This window comes from Argiope bruennichi, chromosome X2, assembly GCF_947563725.1.
Source record: "Argiope bruennichi chromosome X2, qqArgBrue1.1, whole genome shotgun sequence".
Lineage (NCBI taxonomy): Eukaryota > Metazoa > Arthropoda > Arachnida > Araneae > Araneidae > Argiope > Argiope bruennichi.
This window is the reverse complement of record NC_079163.1, coordinates 18465520-18487554: the sequence shown is the minus strand read 5'-3', so window position 1 is coordinate 18487554 and position 22035 is coordinate 18465520. Positions and strand designations below refer to the sequence as shown.

Here is a 22035-nt window from a genome sequence, read left to right as displayed (position 1 = left end):
TTTATAGTATCTTAATGGAAAGCCAGCCATCAAGCATTATTGAAATTACGATTTGTGGTTCCCAAGCAGCAGTGTGTGCCGACACTGGAGCTACATATTCGGTTGCCGGAGAAAAACTTTACCATTTCCTCAAGAATAATGGACGAAGATTCGAAAATAGTACTGTTGACATGGCCCTAGCCGACGGGCATGTACAAAAAACAGATATACTCACAACGATGGTAGATATCGGTGTGGCAGGAAAAGTTATCCCCACGAAACTTATAGTCTTGAAGAATTCCAAGGGAAACCGAACTCTTCTGGGTACAGATTTTCTGAGAGCCGCAGGTATCGTCCTGGATCTTCAGAAAGGACTTTGGTATTTCTCAGAGGCTCCTCACCAATCGTTTAACTTTATTGAACCTCCGGCTGATATTAAGTCTCTCTTGGTTGTACTTGTTGCATCCCATCCCTGTCAACTTCGAGTAAATGAGGGTACCCTTCTCTCGGGCGAACAACGGACGAAATTCAATTCCCTGTTCAAAAGGTACGAGAAATGTTTCCAAACAGGGGGAGAACCAACTTCTTTCATTCAGCATCGAATCAACACTGGTGATCATCTCCCAGTCGCCGTACCACCGTATAGGATGTCTCCGACTAAAAAAGAAACATTGAAACAAGAAATTGATCGACTCCTTGCTGAAGGAATTATTGAAGAGTGCGAGTCACCATATGCCTCTCCAGTGGTCCTAATTACAAAAGCCAATGGTACCATGAGACTTTGTATAGACTACAGAAAATTGAATTCCATCACTATTCCAGACTCTTATCCATTGCCACGAATGGACGATCTTCTAGATGAGACAATTCACCCCCCCCACTCACAATAAATAGGATTTGGCAAAGGCAAAAGATTTTCGTTGCTCATTTTACAGAGGTATTTCAACCTTAAGTGCTCGACGTTCAAGTGCATATTCATTTGATTGGGTGCAAATAAGTATAATCCGGTCCGTACATGTCAATTACTTAACATTTATTCAATATGTCGACGACTTTATTTTCACACAGGGCATTCAACGGACATTTAAAAGACGGAGCCCCAAACCAATCAAGATAAACGGCAAACCTGGTTTACAAAATATTATTTTTCGATTTTCAATTTATTTACAAAAAGAATATAAAAAAAGGGGGAGGGGAAATGAATTATATAACTGTGCTTATAATATGCAAGAGACATAGCTTTGATTTTTTTAATGACTAAAAGTAAACAAGATTTTGAAGATTTACAGAATTGATCATTAAACGGAATGTTTGGATAATATATTCTCTCCATGTTACTCGCATATTCGCAGTAGAATTTTGATTCATACATTCCCGGGCTCTGAAATCCCCAAAATTTGTATACTAAATTAATGTTACCATAAAAAATTAAGTTAGGACGAATTTTAATATGAAAAGACCCTATACTAAAAAAATTAAGAGTATATGTTTTGTCCCTGAGGGAAAAGGTTTTTGAATTTAATGTACATTAAGTCCCTGAATAATGGGAGCATTCCTATGTATTTCTGAAGGATTGTACTTAAAGACACTTTTCATACTACTAGGCTAAAAAATTAAACTTGTGAAATTCAAAGCAAAATTAACATCTTGCCAACATCTTTTATTTCACAAGAATGATTGAATTATTTGTGAACATATTTTTCTAGTAAATTTTTTAGCTTACTAAAATACAATCTGAAAAATGCACACAGTTTCAAGAGTGACACAGTTTACATTTAGAAGTTTATTTCACTGCAGTGTTTATGTACACAATGATTAGCAAGACAAATATGATGGACCCATATTAAAGGCATAACCTGCAAAATATTTATATAAAAATAAATGTTAATGATAAGGTACCCTACCATTTATAATTAATATTGTTTACAACATTAATTACACAAACTACTTGGATATCACTCATATAAAAGGTTGTACATATCAAAGAACATTGAAATTTCTGTTTAACCTACAATGAGTTTTTCTTTACTTCAAAATTTAAAGATGGAGTAAAAAATATGATAAGTGATCTCAAATAATTTTGAATTACTGAATTTTAATTCAATAAGAGCATAACAGAGTATGCATAAGTAAATGATTTCCTTTATAATTTGCCTCGCATCTTTTTTCTCTTATTACCAAACATTTCTGCATATTAACGATTTACATACATACGATTTCAATATATATCACGAACAATCTTATGGATTGAAAATTAGGACATCAAAATCAAGATTTTTAAAATTAAATATTTTTCATAATTTTTTTAAGTCTGACTCATTAATGGGGCCATGTTCAATAAAACGTTTTAAAAGATGTAATACAAAATCTTAGAAAAAAACAAGACATACTAATTTTCTTAACTTGCAGATGGAAGAAATGATGTACCAATTTCAAAAGTTCAGCATTTCTCAAAATCAGAAATTCTCGGCAATTAATAGGAACCTTAATATCTCTGCTCACCGAAAAACTTTTTAACAGTTGCTTCAAAACCACTTGCGCTAAAAATTTCTAGCTTTTGAAAGGAAAAAAAAAAAAATCGCGTAATGAGCAGTTTAAAATAATCATGCAAACGATCAAAATATGTTCCCCCTAAAAGTTATATTTATTTACGAGAATATCAAAAAGGGAGCAATGTTAAAAAAATTTCCTTTTAAAAATTGACGCATTCCAATTCTTTAAGATTCAAATTAGATTAAATAGTAACGAAATGATAAAAACAATTCAACAAGCTATTTAACTTAGAGATAAACCTATACATTAAATCTACATGCATAAAACTGAAGTATAAAGAAGTGAACTATATATGTGAGACAGTAACTATGAGATGACAACAGAAATTTGAATGTTTTCCATAGCATATTAGCTTTTATCCTAAAGTACTTACATTTTCGATCCAATCGAAACTCTTTGGAACTGCATAAATATATTTATTTATTTATTTGTTTATTTATATACAAAAAGAAAAAGGCTACTTTTTGGTTTAAAATGTTTAAATATTATATATATACAAAAGAGTACTTGTAAAAGACATAAATTAGATATTCATCATATAAAAAAACTAATTTTTATAATGCACTTTTCATTTATAGGTATATTTTTTAGTTTTCTAATTTTTACTATAAAATTATTTCCCTCATTTTGCAAGTTTTATGAATTTTCAGGTTAAGCCTTTGCATACATAGATGTAAAAACAATAACACCTTTATATGACAAAACATTTTATATGCTATTTAGTTACTTTTATGAGCACATTGTTCACATTTACAGAGTATTAAATTGCAAAAAACACACAATTATAACAATTGGGTCAGAAGCTGCAGCAACTGATGCAACTGTACACTTATACATTACTGAGCTTTTAGCATCTATTTAAATTCTACAAAATACATTTCAGTTTAGGTCATTTGAAGCTTCTGAAAATTGTTGACCATATCCCACACTTTAGATGAGCGTGATGGCTTGTTGGAAGCCTACAATAAGAATAATAAAAATAAGCACATGCATGATACAATAAAAACATAAAAAAAACAATGCAGACAAAACTATTTATATACAGATGATTCGTACAAATTATTTTCAGAAATTTGATATTGTTGATTCTAACTACCAGATTAATACACATAATGACCGATAGTAAAAACACAATTTTTCTTAGAAATAACAAGAACATAGTTATATATGTAAAGAGGAATTCACAATGCAACTTGATTTAAAAAAACATACAACAACACGCAATCTTTTAAAAAAAATGCACATATAATGAAGAAGAATTTATTAAAGAAATCAATAAAGTGAATAGAAAGTTATTTTATCTCAAAGTTATTATGTCTCACCAGGCAATTCACTAAGTCAAATTTATCTTTAAGCTGGAAAGTAACGTGTGGAAATGGCCCAAAATAAATTAATCATTTTAAAGCTAGACTACAAAAATTTTGAAGCCTTTTGGTAAAATTTTTTTTAAAATTAAAAACAGGCACGGGATGACAGTATCAGGCAGATTAATTCGCGATTGAACTATTTTCAAAGACACACGGTAATAGCTTTTACCTCTTTATTATAAATTTATAAAATTAATCTATATAAAGATCAGAAAAGCAAAGAAAGCCCATAATCACACAACTTTCACTTACATCCATGAAAGAATTAGGGGAGCCACCGAGGAGAAGTCTTTCTCTTTGTTCCCTAAGTTCTCGACGCTGCTGAGCGAGTTGCAACCAAGATGGCGCATGTGGTTCCTTTTCATTCATAGTTTCTTGACTTTCTTTTGCCATTCCTATGCTTGTAACACTACCATTCATGGGAGCAGTAGCTGCAGGTACTGAAGTAGAGCTTGTCTTTTGCTGAATTTCTTCTTTAATAGGTGGAACTGGCGAACTTTCAGTATTAGATTCCTTGGGAGAATTTTTGATGGAATCGGGAGGCAAATTAAGAGGGATATCAGGAACACTTGCTAATCTTTGTCTTGGATGTATTGTTTCACTACTAATTGAGGACTCTGATGATAGCTTCACAAGAGATTCTCTATGAATTAAGTTCATTTCTTTTAAAGGTGAAACTGCTCTCGGAGCTACTTTTTCTTTTTCACAAAACGATTTAGATTTTTTCTTTAAGTCATGTGTTTTGATATGTGGTTTCGAAATTTCCGAAATTTTTATTACAGTACTATTATCAGAAACGCTAATTTCATTACTTTCTTCTGTTTTCTCTATGTGTGAAGAATCATCAAGAGAGGCATCAGAAATAGAACTCTCTTGTGGTTCTTCAGCTTTACTTTTATCACAGTTCTTTTGTTTAATCGAACGCCTTGCAAAAACACGTAGAAGCTCTGGTTCCGGATCGTCAGAAAGAGGTAATGGTGCCTCTTTAGTATTTTTCTTATTTTCATTACTTTTCATTGCAAGCGATTCTGAATCTTGAGGATTTTGACAGACTTTGTTTTCATTATCAATAACAGGAGATTTGCGAGGATCGCTCATTGTTTCAGCGTTAATTTCGCTCAGAAGTGAAGAGGAATGCACTTCATCGTCGACAATCTGACTTTTATTAATGTGATTATTATGAGAAACAGAAGGCTGGATTTTAACTTCCCATTTTGCGGATGCGTCTTGAACGCTTTTTTCTTCTTTCACTAATTTTGTATCATTCTGAGTTATTTTTGAGCCTTGTACTTGAAATTTTACTTCACTAGAGATAGTTTTGTTAGTTGAATTCTTTTGTCCTTTATTAGCAGCAGTAACATTAACTTTATCTTTGATTTCTGGTTTAGGAATAGATTTATGAATACGAATCTGAACCGGATATTGCACTTTTTCCTGCTTTGCAATTTTCTTTTCTATGACTGTCTCAGTTTTCTTGTTGTCTGAAACTAAAGCTCCAGAGAATGAATGCCGGTTATTAGCTTTATCCAATTCTTTATTCTTCACAGTAACTTTACGATCCGACAGTTTTCGCTCAATCGATGTGCTGGTGCTCTTTTTGTTTTGATCAGAAGGCTGATCTTTACTACCAAAAGATATAGGCTGATACTTGCGCTCTTTCATCCTTTGACTGAATGGAACAATTTCAACCGATACGCGTTTTTGTGCGTTGATGTTTTTCATGCCCGTGGCATTTGAATTAGATTCAAGCAACTGAGGTTTAGGAGCTGGTTTAACTGGATGTTTCTCCTTCTGAGAGGGTCGCTGATTCATATCTTGTTTTGATGGTAATGCTGCATTTTCAGAAGATTCCATAGCACTTTGTTTTATTTCATCTTGCTCAAGAGGTGAGACTACAGATGTTATAGGTTCAGGTTTCGCGTTTACTGATATTGTTATTTTTTCGTCTGTCATTTTATTAGTACAAAGAGTAGAGGTAGACGAGCTAACAGTTACATCACTATTCATCGACATAGATGCAGGGATGTCTACAGAGCTTACCCAAGAATCACTACTTTTTATTTTCTTGTCATTTAGAATGTCACCAGTAGCTTGAATAAAAATTCCAGCGTTTTCTTCAACTGCAGCGAAATTGTGAGCTTCTGTTACAACCATATCCTTAACATCATCTTTGAAAGACGCATGGTGGGAGACGAATATCCCACTTTCTTCGACACCCATAGATAAAGATTTACTGCTCATTATACTTTCTTCTTCAAAATACAAAGAAGAAATCAATGGGTTTTCCTTATCTCCAGATTTTTCCTTGCAAGTCAAGTCTAAATTTTTATCCAAACTAATATCTCTTTTCACAGTTTTCAATATAAATTCGCTATCAATATCAAGTTTATTTGGAACGTTTGTCATCCTAACTTCCTTTACAAATTCTTGTTTGGATTGTGTCTTCATCTCTAACTTTTCTTCCGTAGAAGAAGCATATTCATTAGTTTTCTCCAATTGAATTTTTGGGAAGAAGTTTTCTTTCATTAAATCAGGTTTAGAAGTTTCACTATTTTCGGCACAGCTGTTGCTAACTTTCATTTGAACAGAAGATAACTCTGGCATCAGTTCATTACCAGTATTTTGGCATGAAGAAATTTTCATTTCCTCTTTTCCTTTAAATAATTTTTCTGATTTCTTAAAGGATTCAGATTTCTCTAGATTTCTTACAAGAGATGATACTTTGAGAGATGCTTCACTTTCTTTAAGGAAATTTTCTTTTATTTCAGATATTGCATGGTCCTCTTTGTTTTCATTTCTGAAAGCTTTAGAGTTTTCTGCTTCAGTATCATCACACCTCTTCTCATAACTATCATAAAAAGATTTTGTTTCTTCTTTGTTTACGAATTCGGTATCGCTTTCTTTCGAAATGAAACTCTGACTAACAGTTCCTTCTGCTTCCGGTGTTACAATATCGATACTTGGTAAAGGTTTAATGTCTTCGCCATTCATAATTTTAGAATTTTCTTCAATGTTTTCATTATATATTTGGCTGTAGCTTTCTGAAGTTGATGATTTTTCCATATGACTAACAACTTCTCTTGTTAAATCAGATACTTCATTGTAAGAAAAGGATGATGTCATTTGAGTTACTTGCCATTCTGACGACTGTTTTGAGGAAGAAAATTCGTTAAGTGATGAAGCAGAGAATTCTGCAAAGAGAAAATAAAATAAATTTAAATATTTTTTTATTAAAATTAATATATAAGTTAAAATATCTTAAATATCAAATAAATGCCATTACTCTACTTTCAAATACATATTCTCTTTAATCTGTTTAAAGTACTGACACACAAAAATTTGATTATTAAAAATAACTTTATTTTATATTATATATATATATATATATATATATATATATATATATATAAAATACGCACAATAATTTTTAATTAATTTACGTTCTAAATGTAATTTCCTAATCACTCAAACTCCAGTTTCACAGTAACTTTAATTTCTGAGTTGCTCGGAATATTATTTTTCCCACTGAACCAAAATGTTGTGTAAGGCAAATTCCTTCTAAAAACTATGTAAGTTTGAAATACTTTTTCACGCTGTCTCTTTTCTGATTTTTGCCTTCCTATTCGGTTCGCTGCACTATACTCTTCAGAGTTTGGACAAAGAATCTTGCATATAAACATAGGGTTATTTCCTTGAAATTATGAAAAATAATTATTATTATCGTCTACGGATGACATAGACGACATTATTATGATCGTCAATAGATGACAGTAGTAGATTATTATTCAAAATTCAATGAAGTGCAATTAGTTAGCAGTTTACAAACTCATGTAGCAATATTAGCAATCAAACCTTTTGCAAGACACGATATACTCTTAGAATTTATAAGTGACGGAGAACCACTATTCAGTTCTCGAAATTTGACTATTTTAGTAAGTCTTGGGAATTCAAGCATATAAAAATCAATTCTAAGTATTCTACATCAAATGGTCAAGTAGACAGGACCATACAGATAGTTAAGCAAATTTTCAGAAAAACTTCTTCAGAATTGAAAAATCAATATTTGGCATTATTGTTATACCGTGCTACTCCAGTCCTAGGATCTAATCACTCTCCTGCTGAGCTCTTGATAAATAGCAAACTTCCTACTGTTTTACCGAGTTCGGCATTTCAGAAAGGAATAAAAATGAAAGTTGTTTAAACTTTAGAAAGCAGAGAGATAAGCGTGCTATGCTTGAATCATATCGAAGGACTTTACCCGAATGTCAGTGAAAATTTGCAAACGTTTTACGATACAACGAAATTTCCACAGCGTATCTTATTCAAACTCAAAATAGAGGTATAGGCACTAGAAATCGTAATCATTTAAAACCAAATAAATGTTTTGATTTCGAAACCTTTGAGAATTTTATAGGTTCTAGAGAAACCTTAACAGTAGATTCTGAAGAGTAACTATGCCTCCAGTAATACCCCCCCCCACACACACACAAGCAAGTACAAGAAGACCAGTTTACAGCTAAGATAACTAGCCCCTCTGCAATGAGCTCTCAGGAGCAAGTTACAGAAACTACATGACCATTTAGAACAAGCTACGGTCGAGTTTTTGACCTAGTCATTATGTATCTTATGACTCGTCTAATATAACCTTGTTCAATTACCATTATTGCTCTATTAAAACTGTTTCAAATATTCTTTGTTTTTATTAAGAAAGGAGCGTGTTGTATAGTTAGGTATTGTTATGAATTCATATGCCCTACTTTATAAACAAGAACAAGTTCCCTCTTTCCACATACATGATCAATAAATGCTGTTCTGTTACTGAAAGAGTCTAAATGTCGGATTAATTTAACAATATTGTGTATATTACATAACACACAATATTGTGTGTTGATAGAGCCTGTATCTCAATAAAATTATTAAGAAATATGCTAAATTTTAAAATAAGAGAGCTAACTTTGCATTAACACTACATCGTTAAGAATTGTCATTAAAATGTGTTGTTACTCTAAGTTATAAAAAGACATTAATAAAAGCACCGTGGATAATAAAAGTATCATGGGCACAATTTTGATGCAACATAGACGCAATTTTGCTTAGCAATGTTTTAAAAAAATTCTTTACCGAAAATTTTTTTTAATATTAATAACAACATATTAACATTTGACTAGAGCAGTATAATCAAATTATTTTTCAAACGAAAGCAATTATAAATTTTCACCGTGAATTTAAAATTAAAAATTGAAATTGTACATATTACCAGTAAATGTTTTGACAACTTCAAGTGCTTCAAATTTCTGGAAACTCTTTACAGAATCTTCAGTAACTTCAGGGGTTGATGGTAAGGTGCTTACTTTAGATGCAGCAACCTAAAAAAAGTTTTTAAAATTATCAGAAATGGAAAAAGAGTAGCATAATTTTGAAAGCAAACATAGTATCGATAATCATATTTGCTTTCTATATCTTATACTTAAATATATTTTTTTATGATTTTTAAAATCTGTGCTGAAATACAGAATAGGAAGAAAAATATTGCTTGGTATACGTTGGAAAGTAAAATGTTTGAGTTATTTGATAATTGCGACAGAAATACAACAAGTTCAAGGGATCGCTTACTTGATTCATTCTCCGACGAGGCAAGCCATAAGTTCGCTTAGGTCTAACAGCAATTTTATGATGAGCAGCATTGTGATTCAAAGGTACAGGTTGACTGCTATCAGTATCACCATCTAATTAATGGAAAAAGAAAAAAAAAAGAATTTGGTCTCCAAAATCTATATGTCAGCTTTGTGTCAAACAATACTATCTACAAAACATATTTTTGTAATATGTTCAATAAAATAACACTTGAAAAACGATGAGTTATTTATGATCAAACATTTATAATTCTAATTCCGCTAAGAATTAGAATCTGCTTTCAATACAGCAGTAATTAGTTTTATTTAAGCACCATTTCTGAAGCAATACGATTTTATTTTCAGATAAAGCTCCTAACTATTAATCGTAGTCAGATGAAGAGAAACGACACTTAAACAGCCAATCTCTTTTACAATTTTCCGCACTACATTAGTGAGGGTACGTTTGAACCTCCATAATAACAGAAGTAGATTTCCATATTTTGATATTATGGGATGTGGGCTTTTTAAAGTCAATCAGTACATTATCCCAAATAAGATATTTTTATTAAAAAGCATATGTATACAAATATAGTAAAAAACAATTTTTGGACAAAATAAAAAAACACCTGGATTATATTGTATTTTAATCCAAATAATGCAAGCAATTTTGTACCTACTGAGCATGTTCATTAAAATTATCTTCAAACTGATTTTAATTATGACATATAATAACGAAATTTTTGGATGCTGTCGAATAATTTTCCTACGAATAACCTCTTTTATACTTCAGTTTATATTTGTAAATTTTTGTTAAGGTTTAAAAGTTAAGATTGTTTTACCGTTATTGTTGATATAAATTTTCTATTCAATTGAATGCTATTAAAAGATAGATTATTTTTAAAGCCAGTATTGCGTTTTAAAATTCTTGCTTTTATATGCGAAATGGAGAAATTAAATTAACGATGCATTTTCCCCACTTTTCAAAAGTTTATTATTTCATCAAAAAGTAACGTTCTATTAAAGTTTTCGAAAAAATGAAAATCATTCAAAATAATTTATGTACATTTCAAAATGTCATTTATCTCATAGTCATTTATCTGTTTCACCTCTAAAGAACATGAAACTATCTTAAAAACCTTAAAAAAGTAATGCACTTTGCTACTATTTTTTTACGCTCATGATTAACTTATTTATAAAATAATTTTAAAGTATTAGATATTTTTTATGTAATCATTCAATAAATAAAAAATTTAAATCGGCACAAAGATGCGCGATTTTATGCTTCAAAACACAAACTGAAAATCATTTATCACATGTTTGCTATGAAAGAACATTAACAGCAGTATCTACTTAATTTCCCAATAGCGACTAGTTATGATAGGTAATGGAACAAGAAGAGAAAACTTTTGTTAGCAACTTAATGTAAGTAGAAGAAAATACTGATAAGAAATAAAAATGTAAGTAGAAGAAAATAATGATAAGAAATAAAAAGTACAAGATAATACAAAATTTCGATTATTTTTAAACACACTTTTAATATTGCTCTAATATATATTGCTATTTTGATCTATTTATTTTTTAGTATTGAATTTATGAAACATTAATTTATAAATATAATAGTATCTTGAAATAAATTTTTTCACCAAATTATTTCTTTTATAAATACATTTTAGTAAGTATCAACAAACTGTTGAAGATATCACTTATTTCATTTATAAATGTGCATGACACTGGCTATCAAATATTTGGTGCAAATGTGATTTTAGTTATTTGGAATACACAAACATTGCTACGTAAGCAACTTTTGGTAGAAATAAAACTTATTTATATCCCGAAACATAACAATTATATGGCAATGCCGTAGACATCTGAATAAAATTTTTCGATGTTTTTCTTTAAAAAATTACCAGAATCTAAGGATCGTCTATCAATGAGGGACATTCTTGATGAATGCCCTGAAGATTGGCCCGCTGAATCCTAAAACAGAAAATATTCATTAATTTCAGATGAATTTGCTAAATATTATTATTTCTGATTTTAAATACAAAAGCTTTAATGTACTTATGATTTCTTCATTCTAAAATTACCTCATCATTTTCGGAGCTTCCCATACTTATCAAACTGCCGGCACTGCATGTGGTTTGAGATTTCGGTGACTTTTCCTAAAAGACAATATATGATTTAAAAAAAGTCATGAGTAAATTGAAACATGATTATACGCAGAATATACAAAAAATAACAAAATAAAGAAAAAAGACTATGATAGAAGATCCCCCTCCGCCCTTGATAGATATAAGCAAAATACTACTTAAATTATCCGTACATATTTATATTAAAAAATCTATTCCAGTTTATTACAAAAGATAATCATCTGCAGATAATATTAAAGAATTAAAACATTTTAATAATAGTTTCACGTATTCTATAAAATAATTTTAAGCCAACAGAAATGAATTATATTCATAAAAAAATAGCATTAAATATTATCTACTCATTAAAATTTTAAGAAAGGACTAGAAATTCAGAAGCGTACATTATATGTAAATGATTTGTTTCGATAATATGCCTTCATATTAATATAAGCGATAATAATTTTGATGACAATATTAAAATTTAAAATCGATGATGCAATAACATTAACTTAATGATACACCCACTTATTTTTCCCATCTTGTAGTCATATTACTTTTTCCACAGCAAATTTAAATAAAGTTCGTTTATACATTTTGTATTTACTATATTTGTTTCACTGCAGTCTTAATTTTTATTCCTAACTTTCTGAATTAGCAAATTTTCTGCTTTAGTCATATTTTCTTTTAAGCGAAAATTTTTTTTACCAATATCATAACTCCGGAATTATTCACAATAGATGATCAAACTGTCTGGTAATAATCTAATCGATGATGAAGAATTTAAAAAGTTATTCTATCTTTCTCTAACGACGCAATCGATTCCATGTCAAAAGCATTCAGTGAGCTTAATTCAATTTATTATGCTGTACTTTATACTTGAAGATAAACAATCTGTGTGTCACACAATAATAAAAGTTTTTTTTTAAATTTAAAACCTACATTTATGTTTTAAATCGTATAAAACAAGTGTATGAATAATATTCAATATATGTAACAGTTGTATGATTTTTCTCTTTAAGATAAATATTTGATTTTTCAATTTAATCAATGACCTCAGTACAATGCACTAAAACGTTAGTAATATTTTAAAAACTTACAAATTATTACTTTTAAATGAATTTGCACGAATAGATAAAACTAACGACGAGTAATGTAATAAACAAAGTTGCTTATTAAAGTTTCAGTTATACGTTAGTCCTTGAAAGACGTATAAACAATGCTTTACTTCATATAAAACCTGCAGAAATACCCACTTGGAGGGAAATAAGGCTCTTTGGTTATCATTGTATGCTCATAGAGTATCGTATACACAAATGTAGTCCGAAACTCCTTTTCGTCAAGTATATACCACATTAAAGTGCTATATGCACAACAAGTAAGCTGTTATGAATACAGAAAAATCTAATACAATTAGTTGAATAAATTAAAAAATGAGAAAAAAATGTATTTAATAAACCATATCTCTAAAATTAGATTTTGTGTTTGAATTTTGTTTGACCAAATAATATATCTGCAGAAACAATTAGCTTATGAAATCCTAACAGATCACCTCAGAAAATGTGTCAAAATCAAAAGCTCGTATTTGAAGTTCGATGTACATTCACACTTATTTGGTTCAAAAATTAAAAATGCAAAGACTATGTAGTTTTCCTAGCAAATGCAAAATTTATTTTAATTTGCTCCTATAAATTAAAATTACAGATATGACTGTTTTTAATAAGCTTGTTATCTTTTTAAATTATCAATAAGCACAGCTTTTGCTTAAATTAATAATAAATATTTCGTGAATTTATAATTTTTTCCCCCATTTTTGACTACAAAAATATTTATGTGTACAATCAAAATATAGTACAAAATGTCTTCGTAGTACTCTACCTTCAAACCCTGCGTTAATACATCGACAGTAGTAGGACTAGTACAAGGACTATGCGGCAGTCCAGCATCATCATCATCATCCGAATCTCTTCTGGCACGGACCCTCGTAAATAATTCATCCTAAAAAAAAAAAAAAAAAATTAAAGAAGGAAGATGATGAATAGTTAAGTGAGTACGATTATTTTTAGAAAAATAAAGAAAGGAATGTAATAACAAAGGATACAAAAATTACACTTAATATTAATATTGAAAAACTGAAGCAAAGGACAGAAAACTCGTAAATTTATTTTGGAACGGACCTCGCAATAATAGATGAAGGTCAGATAGCGATGACAATATATTTAAAGTCCCGTTCCGACAGCCTGTTGTATTTACGGATATGGTCGTAAAACTGCCAACTGAGCCATTGTATGACCACCCCCGACTGTGGATGTCGGTCGGGAGCTTCCCGCAAATTATCGGTAAAATGAACAGACATTAAAGAATCCCGGAAAACCACAAGAGAGGGGAAGGAGGGAAAAATATGCTTGTGTCATGTTGCAAAAAAGTGAAAGACGACTTGAGCTATCTTCAACAAAAAGCAAGCTCAGAAAATGCGTCTTTTCTTTATTTCAAAGAAAAAACGGAAAAGTCACAATACGTAAATTATGAAGGCAGCAGCAGCAAGTAAAAAGTTTTTTTGAAAGCATTTGTTTGTTTTGATAATCTTTGTTAACACCCATTGCACAATTCGGAATTTCATAAAAGAATTAATTAAACCTGACATGGGCATTTTAGCTAATTGGCTACAAATTTTTTTCTAACTGGAGATATCTTGTTTAATATTTTTGACATTAAGAAAAGGGAGTAAGTTTTTAATTTTAAACACTATAATTTAGAAAATTATTGAAGCATTACAATTGCGCTGGAGGCTGAAATTCAGTAGCAGTATAAAAGCTGCGCTTTTAGAACTAAATCTAAAAAAACAAATGCACCCGAATGCGTTGATACTGCTGATTCTTGAGATACTTTCAAACATTATATTCATTTACAATATCGCACTATTCAGTTTTGTAAATTTAATTAGAACCAGATTTAGATATTAGTATTTTATAAAATGGTGACAAATAGAATATAAAAATCTAATGCTTTGTTTCTATATCTATTTCAAAAACACAATACAGCTCGTTTCTGAAAATTATTTTTGCCATCTGTATTTTAACAAGATTTGATTTGATGATTACAATTTGCGTCTATGTAAGAAAATATTTTTATAAGTCTTGGAGATAATTATCAGCCTATATATATAAAAGTATATATTTTTCCTTTTTTAATATTCAAATTAAAACTCCTTAGATGATAAATATGATCTCTGATATATCACTTCAAAAATGAACATCAACCAGAGATCATATTTGATTATTTCTTCTATAACTATCAGGAGAATCATATTATAATTAGTACAGCTTAAATCAATTTCCAAATTGATAATTAAAAACTTGGATTAAAAAAATGATTTAACAAATTTAGATCATAGATTTCGGATACTTTCTAGAAAAATATCATAAAGGAATTGCTTCAATTTTAAAACGGCATTTCAGTTGCAACTTATTTTATTTTCATTCATGGAAACGACATATTTTGAGACACATTTTAAACAGAATTACCAGCCAGTTATTCAGTTGGGATGCATATTTTCCACTAATAATAAAAGGTATATAACTGGCTTTGTCACATGCTTCAAAATTTCATTAAAAAAAATTCTATCCTTTAAGCTGAGCTTACATTAGGACAATACTGGGCGCATTTCAAAGACCATTTGATCCCCATAGTGATCACGTGGTCTTCAAAATGCGCCCGATACTATCTTAAAATAATCTTGATTCACTATTATTAGGCTTAATAACAAGGAATAAAGATGTTCTAATATGCATTTATAATGTAATACAATTTACAAATATACTGATGAATTTTTAATATTATAATTTTTTTTTTAATTATTGAAAATTTTCCAAAAATAATGCAAAAACATAAAAAATACCTTAAACATATTTTTTATTGTAGTATGATGAACAGACAGCGATGAACCATGCGAAGCATTTAGTGTTTCACTACTCACAGCGTTGGTACTGCTTTCAGGAGAAAAAATACTGTCGTGTGATACACTTAAGCCAATTTTCAGAGGAGAAGTCACTTCGCGCTTCCTAAAGAGAAAATAATAAACAATAATAAATAAGAGAAAATAATAATAAAGGGAGGTTAATAAACAGAAAACTGCGTGGCAAAGTAATAAAAAGAAGTATTCGATGCGAAAAAATCTTAATGTCCTCTTTTCGAAGCAAATGTTTTTTCTTTCTTCTTTTTTTTTTTTCTATTTTTTTAAGCCATGAATAACGTTTGAGGCTTATTTTGAAAACTATATTATATTTGGATACTCTTCTTTGAAACTGAATATTCTTCCTAAATAACTAGAGTTTTTATTTTATTCTTTAAAATAACCTGTTATTATTGGAGTCACGAGGGACTCAACAATCAATACACCCTTTGGTCTAACATTACAATTATGTTTAAAATATGATTTTAAAAATTCAGGCAACAGAAAATTTACAAATTATAAATTATTTATTTAAAATTTCCATTTGAGTGAGTTGACCAACGTGGTTATAAAATGTTTTAAAAATTTCTTTAATATAGATAAATTTATGGTAAAATTATATTCGAATTTTTTGAAGTATTTCTCACGTTTATTAAATTCCAATTAAATGCCAATTCCTCTATTATTTGTAATATAGATCAAAAAAGAAAATAACTTAAGTATAAGATTTTTCAGCAACTTTTCAAATACGAACTTCGTGTCTCATGGGATTAGGTTAATCAGTTCATACAATAATTATATAATGGATATATTCATCCCTTCATTTTTTATGGTTTTCAGGAATATAAAGGATTAAAGAGATTTAATATTTTTAGACTGCGAATTTGTAATCAATTTTTATTTTATTCTGCTTTTAATGCATGGTGTTTATGCAATATAAATTTTTAAAAAATATAAAAAAGATTGGCAAAATCATTCCATTTATTTGCAGTTTTAAATTGTAAAAGAAAAAAAAATGATCATTTTCCGTTAGTCAGATTTACAACTATTCATTTAGAAACCGAGATCTTTCTTACAAGTAAAAGTTTAGCACAGAGATAACTCTTGCTTGGAGCAGGATGCATTCTGACTCCCATGATTCCAAACCTAACGGTCGATTTCTTTCTCGAAAGTAACAAGCCCAATCCCTGCATTCAAGTGACATAAATTCCGCAATGAAAAACGATTTCCCCAATGCAGCCGGATTGTATTATTAGACTTGAATCCAAAGTAATCTCAAAATCGATTCGATTTTTTGAAGTATTGGAGTTTTTATTTTAGTGACAGATGGACTCATTTCTTTACTAGCTTGGTAGATAGGGGCAATTTCAGATTTTTATTCAACAACGAATCCTAATAAATTCAGCCGTTACTTTTTACTGTTTATATTTGAAGTCGAAGACACACCTTTTTGCTTTTAAAAGAAAGTCTTTTTCCTTTCTCAATGTTTAATTTGTGACGTTTCATATACAGCCAATTGCCTTTGGCAACCGGCTTGCTTGCCTGGATTATTAACTTTTTACTCAGCGAAACTATTAATACGGTATGTATTAACATTTCAATGTGTTATTTTATACTTCTTATGTCATGAATTTAAGTGAATCAAGCTATTACAAATTAATGGGGTGAAAATAAAAAAAAAATAAAAAATGTATTTCTATAAGATAAAAGAGGAAGTTAAAATCCTATTTCGGAGGTAATGTTCAAAGAAGGCAAATTTTAATCTTAATTTTAGCACTTGCAAAAGCATGCGATTTAAGTGTTTCATGGTTGAGTTTAAATCTCACCATAAAATTGTCTCAGACTGAAATAAAAGTAAATTAATATATATATTAAAAATTAAAAATTACACTGAAATCATTAATTTTGAATTTTAAGATAATACAAATATTTTTATGTGAAATAATAGTTTTAGAAGATATGAGTCACAGTTTCCATGGGCAAGTCTTAGCGACTATCCATCTGGTGATGGTCAATCTATTTTCGCTCTCGATAAAACGTTTGGCACCTATTTCTAACAGCTTGCTTTTTTTTATATATTCTTTTCTCTGACTAACTGGAGTTTGCGGTGACATGGCAAACTTACACTTAAAAATTTCTATTAATATATTAAAGCTTCATTAATTATCTTAACGAAAGGTTGAATTAAGTGTAGCAGTAAAAATTTTCAATGAAGCAATCTGAAACTTTGTATGGCGCTGTTATTATTGTCACATTTCAGACAAAGGTGGCTTAGAATTTTTCCTTTTTTTATTTCAAGTAAAAAAAGAAAAAGCAGTACCGGAGTGGCCTTCATTTTTACCATACTCCTGGGTTAATCGCTAAGATTTCTTGTGAACTATGAATTCCAAATTATTTTTAAAAACCTCAAAAGATTATTGAAACCTCCTTTGTCTTTCGTATGGACATCGTGCAAATGTACTTACTATATCGTTACAAAAAAATGCTGATAATGTTACAAATATTATAAAATAAGGTTACAAATATATAAATGTCATGTCACAAAAAATTATAAATTATTATTAAATATTGTAATGTTACAAAAATGCTGATATATGTTTCATTAATTAATCTAAATATACCAGAAATTTTTAAGTGTTACAAAGTTCTATACATGGACGCTAAAGATTCACCAGAAAGCACATTTTGATCAAGTAATTAAATTCTATATACTAACTGATGGCATATCGATATTCAGTTCGGATTATTTCATTAATAAAAAGTAATTATTAATAACTAGAATGAAGATTATCAAAAAATGTTACCCTGTGCCATCATCTTGAACACTTTGTAATTCACTAGTTGACCAAGATTTCTTCGAGGCATCAGAAACGCTAGTTCCTTCCCTCTTAATTCTTCGTCGGAAGATCTTTCGCACAACACGAAACGGGTGAAATCGCTTCCATTTAGCCTCTGAAAAACAAATATTAAATTAAAACACAAATATAATTGTTTAATTTAAAAACATAATCATTGTTCAGTAACAGTTATAAACACGAAACATGAAAATCATCCATCCAATTTGATTAATAAATGAGTAGATTAATCTTCAGGTTTATAACACCGCGGTTGACTAAAAACCACTTGCTCTGGCAAAAGATTCATAGATGCGTGTTACAGCACACTGTAATTCGCAGCGAGGCCATACAAAGTATCGCATACCTAATTGAAATCGGAAAAAAGATTTATATCTTTTAAATGAATTAATTTTCGACTTAAGATTTTGTTCCTGTAAATTGTGCTCCAGCATACAATCTCAGTCCAAGGGTAGCAAACAGCCCTTTGACATCTGTGATAATTGCCTGCTATCGTGTGCAACACGCCTTTGACGATTTTGTGACAAAAGTCTTTTGACGGGCGTGGCACGTCTTGCCAGCGCAAGTGATTAAGGAAAAGCTTCTCAAAGTGGAGTCATATACTGTGGATAATTGTCAATCCATTTTCATTGGAATAAAAGCCAAATAAAGTTGATAACATACATCTAAAAAAACTGTATTATCTAAATTCAACATATGAGCATTACCAGAACCATGGATGCGGTTGTGTCAAATAGAATTTAGATGATTTATAAATACTGGAAATTTTTGACGCTACCTAATTTATTCAAAGAATTTTCTTTAATCTAAATAGAACAAATATCTAGCACAATGTTTTATGAAATAAATGATTTCGAGAATCAAAACTTAATGCTCTTACATCATTTATCGGCAGCCTTGTTAACTGTTATTTTTATTCTTATTAATTACTTTCTTAATGTATACTTTGCCGTCTGATTAGTTTTCTCAGACAAACTTACAGCTCGCAGATGAAGATATTTTTGTATTACGTACATTATCTATTTGCTTTTAATATTTAAATACAAGGGTATTCATGATCATAATGGCCGTAACAATTAAATACTAAACAAAATGTTGTTGAAAAAGGTAAGAGACTACATAATTTTTTATGATCTTTTCTAAAGGGTAAGCAAACCATCAATACTATTGGCGCCAGTGACATTCAAACCCAACAGTTCAATCGTAATATTAACACCAGATAATAATTCTATAAAATCATATTAAATAATATGTTTGATGCTCAGATGTGAGAATTAAGGATTTAATAATTAAGAAATAAGAGAATTTAAGGATTTAATAATTAAGAAATAAGAGAATTTAAAGATTTAATAATTAAGAAACAAGAGAATTTAAAGATTTAATAATTAAGAAACAAGATAATTTAAGGATTTAATAATTAAGAAACAAGAGAATTTAAGGATTTAATAATTAAGAAACAAGAGAATTTAAGGATTTAATAATTAAGAAACAAGAGAATTTAAGGATTTAATAATTAAGAAACAAGAGAATTTAAGGATTTAATAATTAAGAAACAAGAGAATTTAAGGATTTAATAATTAAGAAACAAGAGAATTTAAGGATTTAATAATTAAGAAACAAGAGAATTTAAGGATTTAATAATTAAGAAACAAGAGAATTTAAGGATTTAATAATTAAGAAACAAGAGAATTTAAGGATTTAATAATTAAGAAACAAGAGAATTTAAGGATTTAATAATTAAGAAACAAGAGAATTTAAGGATTTAATAATTAAGAAATAAGAGAATTTAAGGATTTAATAATTAAGAAACAAGAGAATTTAAGGATTTAATAATTAAGAAATAAGAGAATTTAAGGATTTAATAATTAAGAAACAAGAGAATTTAAGGATATATAATAATAGTCTTTTGTAAATATTCAAAAACTTTTGCCATGCTTTGAAATTCTTACAAATATGATTAAAAGCTTTTTGGCCAAAAAGAAAAACACTGTATAGGCCCGTAAGAAAAATGTCCATTTACCCATTTTATCGCAACTCATTCGACAATATTTTAAAATATCTGTTTTTAGTTATTAAAGTAAAAATCTAAGTAATATTGAAGGTCTTGAGAATGAATGGTTAAACGGCCAATATTTCTTAACATTTAAAATGCCACAGAGAATAGAAAGTTTTATATATTAAACTGAACCATATAAAATAAAAAAAAAACACAATAAAATTCAAAAATCTTTAAAGGAAATGATGTTACAAACTATCAAGATGACAACTGACACACACTGAGCATCTTTTTAACTCTTTCAAGCAAGGCGGTTTATTCCTTGAACAAGTTAAATCAAAGTATTAAGGTTTTTAAGCTTTAAAAATGTACTTCCTTCGTTAAGTGGTATAAACCTAATATATATTAAAAATATTTTGATTACAAATGGTTCCAGAAATAAAAATAAAAAAACTATGCTTGAAGGAGTTAAATTCGTCTGAATATTACAGATATTGAATATTTATATCGATTTGATTTCATTAGTCCGAGTGAAATTACAAAGTAAAATGATTCAATTTGTTATATCACAACTTATTTGAATCGATATATTGAACGGCCCATTAAAGTATAATAATGTGGAAATCCCTCCAATATTTACCATGAAAGTTATATATTTAAGTTCTCTTGTCAAATATAAAGTTATATATTTATGCTTTAAAGATAGGGGGGAAAACTTTAGGCTCAGAACCAAAATTACAAAGTGAAGCGCATGTACTAACCCTCTGACAACACATTTATTTGAAACGATTTTTGTATTTGAAGCGCATTTAATTTTTTAAACATGTAAACTTTTACGTAAGAATTCATTTATTTCTTATTATTCAGAATATATACTGCTGCATGATATTGAGATTACTTAAGCTAATTAGAATTAAAAAAATAATAAATGGAAATAAAAATTCAAACAAATACGGAACGTTCCGATAAATCAAATGTACCCAAAGGGTTAAAAATAAGCAGTTACGACTAATTTTTTTCTCCTAGATGAGAGAAAAAAATTCTCCATTTCCGCACATTTGATTTATTGGTTTGAATTTCGTATTTAGTATCTATCTAAAGCAACTGGAATCGATACAGAACTCATGCGACTTACACTTAATTACTTCTCCCTTTACTTTCTACTAAAGAAAATTTTGAATTCTTTTTGTTACAATCACTACATGTTGCTTATGAAAAAAAAAAAAAAAAAATTGCCGAAATGTTGGTCAAACAAGCTGCAATAATAGATAGTACGCCATATTCAAACATCGAACTCTCGAGGAGTCACGTCAAGCCCTACTTCAGAAAATTAATGATGAAGAGTTGGTAAAGGCACTGGGAAAAAAAAAAAAAAAAAAAAAAAAACGGGATTAAACTCATCTTCAGCATTATTTCTAATTTCAAAATCCAAACTAGCTCATGGAAGAGCTTTTTAAGATACTTTTTCCCACTGGACACGGCCCATTTGGTGCCTACCTCAAAAGATTCAATTTGATCTCACCTTCGTATTGCAATTATGGAGGACTTGGTAGGTAAATATTTCTCTAGATATGCCATCTTAATGTTCA

General features: G+C 29.4%; 1 protein-coding gene across 4 annotated transcripts in view; it reads right to left on the bottom strand.

Moving 5' to 3' along the window:
• Positions 1-1739: 1739 nt before the first annotated feature.
• Positions 1740-22035, bottom strand: part of LOC129960209 (uncharacterized) — a 213753-nt gene continuing 193457 nt past the window's right edge. For all 4 annotated transcript variants that reach the window (XM_056073442.1, XM_056073443.1, XM_056073441.1 and 1 more), the window contains 9 exons: positions 18400-18547; positions 15542-15704; positions 13522-13641; positions 11602-11676; positions 11422-11491; positions 9513-9625; positions 9157-9265; positions 4152-7090; positions 1740-3491 (listed from right to left, as the gene is read on the bottom strand). In XM_056073442.1, the coding sequence (XP_055929417.1) occupies positions 3417-3491; positions 4152-7090; positions 9157-9265; positions 9513-9625; positions 11422-11491; positions 11602-11676; positions 13522-13641; positions 15542-15704; positions 18400-18547 (3812 nt within the window). In that variant the 3' untranslated portion in view covers positions 1740-3416. The remainder of the gene's footprint in view (positions 3492-4151; positions 7091-9156; positions 9266-9512; positions 9626-11421; positions 11492-11601; positions 11677-13521; positions 13642-15541; positions 15705-18399; positions 18548-22035) is intronic.